Source organism: Alligator sinensis, unplaced genomic scaffold (genome assembly GCF_000455745.1).
Source record: "Alligator sinensis unplaced genomic scaffold, ASM45574v1 scaffold514_1, whole genome shotgun sequence".
In the NCBI taxonomy this organism is placed as follows: Eukaryota; Metazoa; Chordata; order Crocodylia; family Alligatoridae; genus Alligator; species Alligator sinensis.
The window spans coordinates 1,416,361-1,429,151 of NW_005842385.1; the positions used below are offsets into that span (position 1 = coordinate 1,416,361).

The window sequence follows — 12,791 nt, forward strand, 5'->3', positions numbered from 1 at the left end:
TACAGCACTGGGCGAATCAACTATGCAGGCAAATAAAAGGGAAAAAGGTAATTTTTTAAATTGTTTTTGTGCTTTCCTAATTCCTTTCCTGGATCTTATAACAAACTCAATACTAAAGCTGTCCTGGAAACAAGATTTCTATTTCACCCAACAGTTCTGGGGGTCTCGCTGTTTCTTTCTATTCTAGTAAGAAATGATACCATGTTTCTCTCTCTCTCTCTCTCTCTCTCTCTCTCTCTCTCTCAAAACTTCAAATAAAAAAAAATAAAAAAGAAGGAATCTTACTCCAAAAGAGCCAATAGTCTATTGGGTATTGGTGTGTGACAGATTCAGAGCAGGGACATGATTTTGGGTTTCTTATCCCATGTGAATGCCATAATCACTAGAGACACGGACAGAAGTGACATTTGTTGTGCAATCAGCCCTTCTGAAAATGCTCTACAGCTGAGCTGTGATGCATGTACATGGCTGCAGAGCACTTTAAAGTGGTTAATTGCATGACAAATCAGCCCATATCTAATTGAGGGATCAAATGAAGGTGCTTCAAAGTGGAGTACCTTAGGGAACTTGTGTTCCCTAGAGTCAGCCTGTCAGCATGATTGTGGTAGGGCTGTGCGAAATTTTGACAGATGTTTCATTCTGAAGCTGTTTCAATGTGTTTTGAGCTCGAAACAGTGAAATCAAAATGAAACAAAAGGTTTTTGAAACAGCTTTGAAACAAAATGAGGGCACTCGAAACATTTTGAAAGTTTTGAAATGTTTCGAGTTTCGAAGCCGAGTTTGCTTGCAGCTAAACAGAAACTAAGGAGAGGAAGGGGGAAGAGGGGGAAAGGACAGCTCTGATATTGACATCTAGCTCCTGGTTCAGTTCCCCAGCCCCCAGTTCAATTCCTCAGTTCTCTGATTGCTTCCCCAGCTCTTCCCAGGGGGCATGGGCCCCCAATCTGCACACGGGGTTTCAGCAGTCTGCTTCTGCAGGCTGGGGCAGACTTCAGTGCTGCTGCCAGCCCCAGCCTGCTGAAACCCGGCACGCAGGTCCAAGGGCCCGTGCCCCCCAGGAAGAACTTGGGGAATGAACAGAGAGCTGGGGAATCAAACCGGGGCCTGTTTCAATTCACCAGCTCCCTGATCTTTCCCCCAGCTCTCTGATTATTTCCCCCAGCTCTTCCCAGGGGGCGTGGGCCCCTGGATGATGCAGGATGACAGCAAGCTGCCACTGCCAGCTGGGGATGGCGGTGGCTCTGGGCTGTTTCCCCAGCTGGCAGCAGCAGCCTGCTGAGACCCCGCATGCAGATAAGGGGGCTGTGCCCCTGAGGAAGAGCTGGGGGAATGGTCAGAGAGCTGGGGAATTGAACTGGGAGCTCTGGCTAACACATGGACCTACCCCAGCTCTGAGACAGCACACAGTGCCCTGCCAACCCATTCTGCACTCATGCCATGGGGCAGCTGCCATGTGGGTGCCCGGCAGGGGGGGCAATTTCTGCTGCCCTGCACTGCACAGGGGGGCTCTACCATGAGCCCTCAGAGGCCCCAATTACCACTGCCAGAGCTGGTGAGTGCAGAGCTTTTTTAAAGCTCCGCACTCACTGGCTGTGGAGAATGCAGATGTCAGCATGCTGCTGCTGTCGGCTGGGGCCAGCACCAGCACCCAAGTCTGCCCAGTGCAGCCTATGCTGAGCACTGGGAAAAACCCAGTGCTGGCGCTGGCCCCAGCCAGCAATGGCAGCCTGCTGTCATCTCGTGCACAGATCTGGGGGCCCGTGCTCTCCAGAGGTCTGTGGGGTTGTGCCAGATTCCTCCCAGGGGGAACGGCCCCCCGATCTGTATGCAGGATGACAGCAGGCTGCTGCTGCCAGCAAGTGATGTGACTTTTGCTTGAACAGTTTGAGTTGTAGTTGCACAAAACACCCTGCACCTATCCTGTTGAATCTTGTCAGACTTCATGCCCTCAGAAGGGGCTACCATTCCTGCAACTTTCATCCAAATCAGGCAATAAATGACAAAGTTATAGTCATTTTCATGGTTCCCCATTATAGCCTATGGGCGAAACGTTGAAATGCGTCGAAACAATGAAACAGTTTTGACGAAACGAAATGGAACAGTGCTTCGAAACAGTGAAACGAAACACTGTCCCTTTGAAACAGTGAAACAGAAGTCGAAACGAAATGGTACTGTTTTGCACAGCCCTAATGATTGGGGTTGGGCTGATGCAGCCCAGCCCCACCCCCAGTGTTGTCTGCAGGAAGGAAGGAGGAAGGACCTTCGGGCTGGGGCTTGCCTGGCCTGAGTTGAAGGGCCAGATTGGGGATTGAGTGGGAGGGGACAGATTGGACCCCTCCCCCCCCGACCTTGTGCCCCCTGCTTAGCCCTATCCAGCTCAGGTCGCCCTCAACCCTTCTCCTCCCTGCGGATAGCACCAGAGCTGGGAGAGGGTGGGGAGGGGCTAAGGAAGAGAGGTGCAGGCAGGCTCCTCCACTAGACTGTCTCCAAAGTAGATCTTGATTTCCTTCCCCCCGCCCCCAGCCCAACAGATGAACTTGTGTTGGGTCAGGGGGTTACTTTAACTCATAGCACATTATGTGAAGTTCCATGAGTTAGAATAGGACCGGCATGTCTGTCAGCACACTAGAGTCTCAGTTATTCTGGAAGGAGTTTCCCTCTCTACCAGAAATTCCATCCTTGATCTGAGGAAACTTTCCCAACAGAGCTTCTTTTGGTCAAAAGTAACGTGTGTGTTTTTTGCAAGAAGTTTCAATTCCAGTGAATCAACATTTTCTGACGCAAAAATGTTTCCTCAAAAAGTCCCCAGTCAGCTCTCCTTGTTTCTCAGTACAGAGACGTGTGGCCACAGATTTCTTACTAACCATTCAACAATTACTAGACTACCTAATGAAAGTCAATAGGTGGTCTAGTGGTTACAACACAGTCCGCTATCCTGAGGAAAACCTCCTTTACTTTAAAATGCAATTTTGCTCTGGAAAATTATTCTAAAAATGGCACTAAATGCTCCCATGTTTATTCTCTCTCTCTTTCTCAACATTTTCCATGTCAAAGAGGTTTAGTTTAAAAGTTGCGGGGTGGAACTCTAGCTCCAAGTCTGCGTTCCCTGAGGCTGGCTTGATTCATTCTTTCCTTCACATACATCATCTCCAGTAACACAAGTGTGCCCTCAGCAAGATCTGTGGAAATAAAGTTGAAAACATCTCTGGGTTCTTCAGAGAGACTTGCCCAGGTGTGTTTGATTAGATGTTAGCAATGAATCTAGCCAGAACACACCCCTCCTCATCTCCCCTCCACCCCATAGTCTCTCACAAGAGCAGAATTACACTTTAAGTCTTGAATGTACATGGCACTGCTGAACTTCAGTGACATAAAGATTAAGTTTTTGTAAATTTCATTTCTTCTGCGTTTTAGCAAAAAAAATGCTCTCAGGAGATGTTTAACAAACATTTTTTTTTCTTTTATTTAGGAATCCCCCAAAGATCCCTGCCTGAACCCAAACATGGCAAATACTACTAGGCCTCAGCGTTCGGAAGGAATGTGTTTGCTAGCCCACGCTGACAGTTCTTGTTCTGAAGACGCATGTTGCCCAAATGGGCATGCTCTATGTAGAAACAGTAGCCCAGATGCAATCCACTGTGAATCTGGAGAGAATACAACCTTGTCTTTAGTAACCGAGTTGGAAGATGACCGTTTCAGGCAGGGTCCCATGGAGGATGAATACGTAGATAGAGCTCCCCATGCCACTGGTTATTTCCCTTTATTGAGCCAGTCTGACAGCAAATCGCTATCACCATTTTCAGGGCCACTGGAGGTTGGGGAGAATGATAGCTTGAGTCAGTGCTTCACAGGAACTGAGAGCATGGTGGACTTGGCAGGTTGTTACAGCTCTGATGCTCCATATGGAGCAGACTGCATCCATGCATCCTCAGACAAAAGTCTGCAGCAGTCTTGCAACTGTACATACACTCATGTGAAGGAAACGGAGAACAAGGATACAGATCACTTCTGGATGAACCCTGACTCTGGGTACAGCTGCAAAAGGTGTGGTGTTTCATGTAGAGAATCTCCCAGAAAGGGGAGGCAACCCCATTGTCCAGCAGTAGGCAGCACCACGGCCTCTCCAGAAAATGGACCTTATCCATGTGCCTGTGGCCTGGACTTTCTCTCTGCTGGTCAGAGTACTTTAGCAAGTGATCAAGGCATTGAAGATGATTCCTCTGACAGTCCTGACACAAAGCACCAGAAGACAAACAGAAGTACTTCAGGAGCTAATTGTAACACCTCAGACCTCCCTCTTGCATCAGGTAAGGCTCCTCTTTGGTAGGCATGAGCTCCATCTGGTCATGTAGGATTATCCCCTGTGCCTTCCCTGTATTATTTTATTTTGAATCACCATAGAAGGTCTAATTTGATGGAAGGACAGGTGAGAGTACAATGATGTCTTTTCATTTACAGGCCTGGCAGCTGATTTGAAAAAGCCAAAGACACTTGTGTTCTAGTGATTTCTGGAAATAGTCTGTACCCAGTGAGGTTTTATGCTGGTGCCGGTCGTTATTCTCTGCCCAGCCCAGAAAACTCCAAATTGTGGCCCCTACTGCAGAAACCAGACAGCTTTGTTATTGAAATATTCGGTGGCACAACCACGTGAATTCATCTCACTTCTGTTTCCTAACATGGTGTCATTTTACCTCCAATAAGAATTGCCAGTTTCTAAAGTCAACAGAAATATAACTGAACGAGGGAACAGAGGAACCAATATTTCAGTGTTTGATGCTTTCTCTTTACTGTAAAACACCACAATTAACTTCTCAATCATGTGAAAGAAATAATTGCACAGATAATCGGATGCAATGTCTCCACCCCTACACACTTCAGTTCCTGTAACAATTCTGGAGCCTGCTTATTGAATGCATCCAACACACAACAAAGAATAAGATTTTTTTTTAGAACTATGGGAAGTGAATAAGAACAAAATTCCTGTCTGAAAGTTGTACATAACATTTTGATTCCTCAGTTTTCTTATTAGTGCCCATGTTGGTTCTCATGCCAATAAACACTCAGCCAGTTCAGTGATATAAAAGGCAAGTGTTTATTCAATCTATTCATAATTCATTTTAGAAAAACTGTACACTGAAACTATATATAGTTCTTCTACCAACTATATATAGTACTTCTACCACCTCCCCTTCTGTGGGTCATTAGCCTTCTTAAACCATCTTTTATCCAGGACAGGAGCCCGCTTTTAATGCTTTTAAACCACGTCCTTGGCCTTGATTAGGGTCTCGTAAGTATTATTGTAACACAGATACTACTAATAATTAATCTCTTATCTATATAAACATAGATTGGTACCCTGGAAGCTTTGAACTGCTGAAGCCAAATGTGCTACAGAACCCCCCTCTCCCTCCCCAAAATATCCTTCATGGAAGGAACTTGAAAATGCTGGAGGAATCTTTCTTAGAACATTGGTGTTTTCTTTCACTTCACTCTCCCCATTCTTTATTTCTGATGTCAATGATTTTCTGCAACAGGAGAGAGGTAACACAGCTCTTGTGGAAAGCTGAGTACCTTTGGGACCAAAATGATTGACATCCGAGAGGTGTGCCTGCAGAGCATGTCAGTTTTGGCTCTGGCAGAACGTTGCTTCCCTTTTTAAGTCCTAGGATAACAGGAAAAATTGGGGGGCAGCAGGGATAATGGGTGCAATGTAGAGCAGTTGGTTCTGAATTATACCTGTTTAGAAAGTATGTGCAACTTAGTCTGTGTCAGTTCTTTGTGACTCTAAACTACACGGTTACCTTAAGGTGCATTCACATACTACAGTGCCATCTGGTGAAACTTGAGTGTGCACGCACTGTTGCTGATTTCCCAGAAGTTAAATCTAACTGCTGTGGGAGTGGTAGTCATGTAGTAAGGAATTATGAAATATTTCTCCAAACTGAGATGCACAGAGCTCATCTTTTTCCAGTTCTTGGAATGGCTGTGCTCTGGTGGGAACATCACTGCGTGCTTAAACAGCGGTTCTGTTCTGAATCGCATCCACATAAGTCAAATCATCCTCTGCCGGACCTTGCTAACTGCTGGGATAGAAAATATGGAACACCCAAGAAATAATGTTTTGCCAGTGCTTACACTGTGTTTTGGCAGAGCACCCAACCCTTGAGATCAATGTGCATGCAGGCTGTGGCATGTCAGAGTTAAGAAAGCAAGCTGGCTGAGAAATGGAAAACTTGCACAAAAAAATTCACCAAAATGGCTTTTCCCCCCTTCTATTATTCAAAATTTCAATGAGAAGTTTTGACCAGTTCCTTTGTCGGGGATAAAAATCAGAATGTGCCTTGAATGAGCAATTAAGAATCCCATACTACATTCAGCTACACGATAGAAATGTGCTAAACAGATTCTGTTCACTGGTTTCCCTTCAATGGCAATGAATAACTGCCGTGACGGGTTATAAAAATTGTTTATCTCTAAGTGTTGAAAAGAGGCCAGTAAAACATGCTGAATTTCTAAAATCACTGAGACACATCCATAACAACACATTAAGTAAACTACAGTAGGAACAATGCATCTTAGAGAGAGCTAAGAATGTAGAGCTAAAAGCCTGTCTTCAGTTTGTTTTTTGGGGGAGGAGGGAAGGGAAAGTTTTATTTTTTTCAGTGATGCTTCTAATTTTCATGAGGCTCAATCCTGCTCTTATTAGGGTTAAGGATAGGCAGGATTAGGCTTTACTGAAACTCTTCTGTCATGGCCAAACCCCTGGTACACTTAACAAGCCATGATACAAGGCCTAGTTCCACAATGTATTCAGCATAGGTGGAAGCTTGTGCCCTATAAAGTCTTATTAAAGATGGTCACAAGGAACAAATTGCAAGAGTTAGGCCATAGAGTGAAATTTCATGCGTTCTTCATCACCTTTGGGCATAACAGTAAGGGTCATGTTATTGGATACTAGCACTGCTAACATCCATACCTGAACAGCCTGGTGACAACTTATTCAGGTCTTTCAAACTTTATTTCAATAAACTTATTGCATAGCCTGTATAATAAGGTCAATTGTTTGCCACGGGGAGAAAATTACCATTCTATAAATATCTAAGATGCATGCAGAGGCAGATAATATTTTCCACAAAGGTCATGTTTGGAGCGTTTTCCAGTATATTCTAGTTTTGCAAATCTTGAGAGTAAATTTAAGACTTGGATGGCTTTGCTCAAGGTAACAGGGAGATGAGAATATGTAGGAAAAATCTCTCTTGTCTCCAGAAGTTCAGTTTGAAAGAGAAAAAAATGTCCTTATATCTCAGCTAGATTTTCTTGGAAGACAGGTTTAGTGCTGGAAAGATGATGATAAGTGAGTCTCAAAAAATTACTTTTGATTATAAAGGCACCTGGCACCAAAGAGGAAGGAACACGGAGGAAGAATAAACTACAAGACTGGATCAAATTCACTTAGCTAACTTGTTCATCTCATGAGAGAAAATATTAATCACATGTATGTGCTTTTTCCCTCCTCTCCCCAGGAAATGTGACTGGAAACAGTAACTCTACATTTATCTCAAGTGGACAAGTAATGAATTTTAAAGGTGATATAATTGTTGTCTATCTTAGTCAAAACTCCCAGGAGGGACCAACCACCACTGGAGCAGCTAATGAGAATGTGGGGAGCCCAGTTCAAGAGGAAAACCTGAACCGTTGCGAGACTTTTGCTGGCAACACTCAGCATTACAAAGAAAAGTATGCTGAAATCAATCCAACTTGCCCTGTGGAAAACGGAGGACAAAATAGCACTGGGGAATATCATAGGTGTCCAGGGCCTGTGGCTCAAGAAGAGAACCAAGACTGCCAAGGCAGGAACTGCTGCCACAAGGGAGCCTCTCAGCCAGTGCAAGAGGAGGGACAACCAGGGCAGTGCTCAGAGAAAGCGCTACTCTGACGTGAATCAATGCCTTGCTCATGTTTGGCGAGAACACCATTCCTCCAGGGACACTGAAGAGCAGCCCACAAGCAGCAGGGACGGCGTGTGCAGCTGTGCTGTCAGCTGATAGTCCAGGTGACTGAGGCACACTCATCAGCTCTGGGTCCTGCGCTATTCCTGGCACCGCTTGGAAACTTTATACAGTGGAAAGGACAGGCTTCACGGCATGTGCCTGTGATGCTGGCGCTGTGGAAAGTACACGTGGAGACAGACTCTCAAGTGTGTAAAGCTGCCTGTGGTGCTGTTGCTGCAGGAACGTCTTTGCAATTGTACTGTCTGTTCTAGACTCTCAGTCCTTTTCTTTGCAGAGACGATGACGAGTGGCAGGGCAATTGGGTCAATGGTAACTGTACTCGGAGGGGGGCTGGCAGCCTGCCCTAGTGTGCGGGCAAGCAAGACCTCAGGCCCGGTGTGTGCTTCTGCAGTGTGAACAGGGATGACTAATATTCTGAGAGCAGCCTGTCAACATGGACTTATATCTTTTTATCCCTGACTGGCATCCAAACAGGGAAAAATCAAACCAAACTATTTGCAGGGCTTTGCTCTTCCCCTGTGCCTCTTTAGGGGCTGGCCATGATGGCAGCCCCATGCATTCAGGATTAGTGTCACTGTTGGCACCTACCCCTCTCTCCTAAAGACAGCCATGGCCTCAGCCTTTCCTAGCAAAATCAATGCTCTGGGTCTTGAAGACAGACCCGAGGCTATGTTGCCTGTCAGCGCTGGAGCTCTGCCAAGCAGGGTGTTGGCTTTTAGGTATTTTGCTCCGACTGAAGTGCAAAGGTATGATCTTTGCAACAGGCAACCAGAAGGGGTGTGCCCTAGAGCATATCTGATGCCTTGTACATGAAGAGCAGCACAGCTCTTGGCTTCTACACACTGTTGCATCACTACCATAACTCCACGTGGATCAGGACCTTGGGATTTTAAGATGGGAGTGGGGGTTCTTGGTGGCCTGTTCCTTGAGACCTTGGAAGTCCAGGGCACAGCTCCAGCTGTGAGGTAGATGCATTTCCTGCAGGTGCATGGAGCAGGCATGAGACCAGCACATGTTTTACTTCCTTGAGTCCTAGGAGTGGCCCTTCTTCAGGAAGATTTTCTTTTAATTAAGTAGAGATGTAGCCGGGGTGGGGATCTACCACTGTAGTATACCAATACAGACTAGGGGAAGAGGTGGGGAAGGGAAGATGGACATGGGTGAGGGGGGAAGGGAAGGCTTTCCTTCCCAGGGTACAGCAGCATCAGCTCCTCTTTAGCTGTAGCAGCCCTGTGGCCTGGCTCCCTGTGAGCCAGTGCCCTGTTTGCTCCCTCCCCATACATACATATTGGGCATGAGGCTGCAATGCTCCCCTGGGGCTTGGGAGCAGGGAAGGAGTACCATCCTACTCACTCCACTTGTTCCTCACCCCTGATGCACACTTGGTGCGGCGCTACCCTGCAGGGTTCCTACAGCCGGGCAGAGACAGTTCAGGACTGCCATGGCAGACTTCGAGCAGGGGTGATCCTGGTGCCCCCTCATAGTTGGTACCCAGGGCAGGTGCTCCACTTGCTCCCCCACCAGTTATGCTACTGTAATTAAGACAATGTGCAGCCAGTTGCTGTTCCTGTGACCAAAATAAATCTATTCCATGTCTGTCAGGACCTTTCTCAGGCCTGTTCCTGCCCAAGCAGGCCTTCCATTTTCCATGGGTACTTGTGTTAACGAAGTCAGGGCAGTCAAGCTGCATAGATATGTCCCTGCATGAGCTGGCCACTAGAGTAGTGATTCTCAACCAGGGTGCTATGAGGTCCTTTTAAGGGTGCTGTGGGACGCCACTCAATATTAGCACTGTCAGGTGTGCAAACACCTACACATGAGTCACAAGACAAACCCAAAGATTTCAAATAGGAATCCAAAGAGCCAAAAGCTTTCTGTCCTTTTGTGGTCTTTCTGAGTTTGCACATTTTTTTCAGCTCTCTTCTCCTTAGGGGAGACTTCTAGGGCACAGAGGCAGGACTGGTTGATATTTTTGTTGAGGAGAAGCAGAGCAGAGCTCCTTCTCCATGCAACATTTGATAAAATAGCTGCTTTACATCCTAGTAAGGACTATGGATAGATGGGATGAAATCATGGCACCATCAAAATCACTGGGAGTCACTGAACTTCCACTGAGTTCAGTGAGGCTACAATTTTATCCACAAAATCCTGGGATCCTTGTGGAACAAAGTTTGGAAAGGGATCTAAAAATGAGGACAAAAAAAGGAGCATGTCAAGACAGGTATGATGATGATTCCAGGGTTGGAAATGCTTTTCCTTGTCCCTGGCTGACCCCAAAGTGAAGCTGTCAATCCATGGGCATTGCCCTGCTGTGCTGTATAGGTCCCATACCTGGCTGCTCAGTCTCACTGGCCCAGAAGAAATGTCTGCATCTTTTTTAGTTAATTTGTAAGCTCTTTGGGGCAAGGACTGTCTTTCAATGTGTTTGTACCGTGAGGCTTAACAGAATGAGCCTCCATCTTGGTGCTCGGGCTGCTATCATAATACCAATAACTAATGATAATAAACTCCTAAAGCTTTCTTTGGGTTAAAATGAGAGGTTTATTCAATTACACAGATAATTCGTTATAAGAAACTTGTATGTTTAGCTCATCTGAGCGTCTGAGCGTTTCAGTGTCCACTGTGTCTCTGTCCCACAACCATGAAAGTGGGTTTCCTGCTAGTGCTTTATATGAACAGGTGGATAAGTCTGTAATTTTTTTTTTAAAGGAAGACATGGATATAAATCTTCACTTTTCCATTTTTCTAGAGCTCAATTCATTAACAATCCGTCTGCAGGTCAGGGTTATATGAGAGTGATGACCACAGCTTGGGTGGAGCATCTATTTGTAGCACTTAACTTTAAAAGTTGCTGTTTTCATCTGTACCTATAAGAATCCGACCCTAACATCTACACATCTACTGTCGCTACAGTAGCCTGTGACATCTCCAGATAGTCCTCCTGGGAGAAGCATCCAGCATGGCATGTGTGCTAAAACAAGTGAAATGCCAAGTGTAGACTCTCTAAGTACTGGTACAGGCCTCATGCATTTGGGTGCTGTAGATCCCTGCAGAAACTGTAATACACACCACCTCCTTTATCCTTTAAATATAGCAATATCCTTTTCCTATGTCACGTCTAATGGAGACAAAGGTGCCCTGTACAGTATGATAATCAGAACAGGGAACAAAGAGGTAGGAGGCTTGTATTTTATTCCCCGTTCTGTCATGGATTTATTGTTGACTTGAAGCATGTCTCCTGGTGCTGTATTTAAGTATCTGCAAAACAAGGATGCTGCCACTTACCTACCTTGTGTGACTGTTTGAAGGTCTGTGGTTTTGATATTGTTCCTTGTGGTTATGGGTAAAGATTTGCAGAGGCTGGACTCGGTAGCCCAGTCCGGTGTAACATTTTTAAAATGCTTTGAGGATCTCCAAATGAAAATGCTGCCCGAGGAACTTTGTGGAAAGAGTAGGTTGCTTGCCACCCCTCGACAGTTGGTAAGAGAAAAAGAAACCCTAAGTTTAAATAATTAATTGTGAGAAAGGCAGAGCTTGTTCCTGACATGTTTCCTGTTTAGAAAAGAAAACATGACTAATAAGGATAATTAACTTGCCCTTGTCTAGGGAATGCTATGAACAGGGTCACCAGAAAATGAGTAGGGCATTCTGCCAAGCTGTCTGAGATTTTCCAAGCAATGCCAGACCCCTCCCACAGATCCAGCCTGGATTACCACACCTCTGTCCCTCTTTCCAAGGTTCCTGCCATACAAACTAAGCTTCAGCCAAAAGGATAGTACAACCTCATTATTATGAACCCCCAAGGACAGGGAGGAGAAGCTCATTAAAAGAGGGAGTTTGCTATCACAGGGTTAGTCAACTTGCTGTATTGTAATAATGAAAACAGTTGTCTCCTGCTCTTGGGATTGTTAAAAGCATGTCCTTGTTATATGATGATGTTTGTTATATAACAAGGTTGTCCTATAATAAATAGAGTTATTTCTGAGTCCATCAGCAAAGCCTTTATGCTGACCTTTGTGCTGAAAAGCTGTTACAGGGTGACCCACAATCAGCACTGCACTGTGCATCACTCCCAGCCTGGAAACAAGACCCTCAATGGAAACGTCTGTGCAGTATTATTTGGTCTGTATTTCCCCTGAAGTACCAAGCACCAACATTTCCCATAGACTTCAGCTGCAGGTACACAGCACCTCTGTACAATCAGCCTGTTAATTGGGTGAAAGTATTTCAATTATTCCCACCAAGAGGCTGCAACGGTTACATTAGATCTCACCAGCTCCAGTTAAAAAGATTTTTCATACTGGAGGGCTGTCTTGAATTTTTTTTTCTTCCTTTTGTCTGTTGCTGTTCTTAATGAGGTAATAAATGCATTTTGCTCTATAAAGCACATTTTTTCTTACAAAAAGAATTGGCTCTATCCCTTTCCTACTTTGAGAGTTTTAATATATTGTATTACATCCTTTCCTTTCCCTCTTGTCTGACTGGATAACTAGCCACTGGTGTATTGTTGGCCGTAACTGAGCCATAGCTCATCAGGGGACATTCTGGGAAGTGAGTGGTGGTAAGAGAGTGGTGTCCTTGCTATTTCAAAAGACTGAAAGTATTGAAGTACTGCTCAAATTTGGCAAATGCTTCCAGCCAAAAAAACACATTTTTCAAAAAGCCAGAATGTTTTGACATTTTCAAAACAAAACACTTTTGCTTTTTATTTAAAAATGTTATCTACATTTTAATAAGGCTGCAACCCAAAATAGATTGCATTATGGACAATCGAACTAC

At 45.1% G+C, this 12,791-nt stretch overlaps 1 protein-coding gene across 1 annotated transcript in view; it reads left to right on the plus strand.

Annotated features, from left to right (window-relative positions):
• The window catches only part of TNFRSF11A (TNF receptor superfamily member 11a), a 42,442-nt gene extending 31,887 nt beyond the window's left edge, over positions 1 to 10,555 (plus strand). The window contains exons 9-11 of the mRNA XM_025211025.1: positions 6 to 47; positions 3,470 to 4,307; positions 7,524 to 10,555. Of these exons, the coding sequence (XP_025066810.1) occupies positions 6 to 47; positions 3,470 to 4,307; positions 7,524 to 7,936 (1,293 nt within the window). The 3' untranslated portion in view covers positions 7,937 to 10,555. The remainder of the gene's footprint in view (positions 1 to 5; positions 48 to 3,469; positions 4,308 to 7,523) is intronic.
• The last annotated feature ends 2,236 nt before the right edge of the window (positions 10,556 to 12,791 follow it).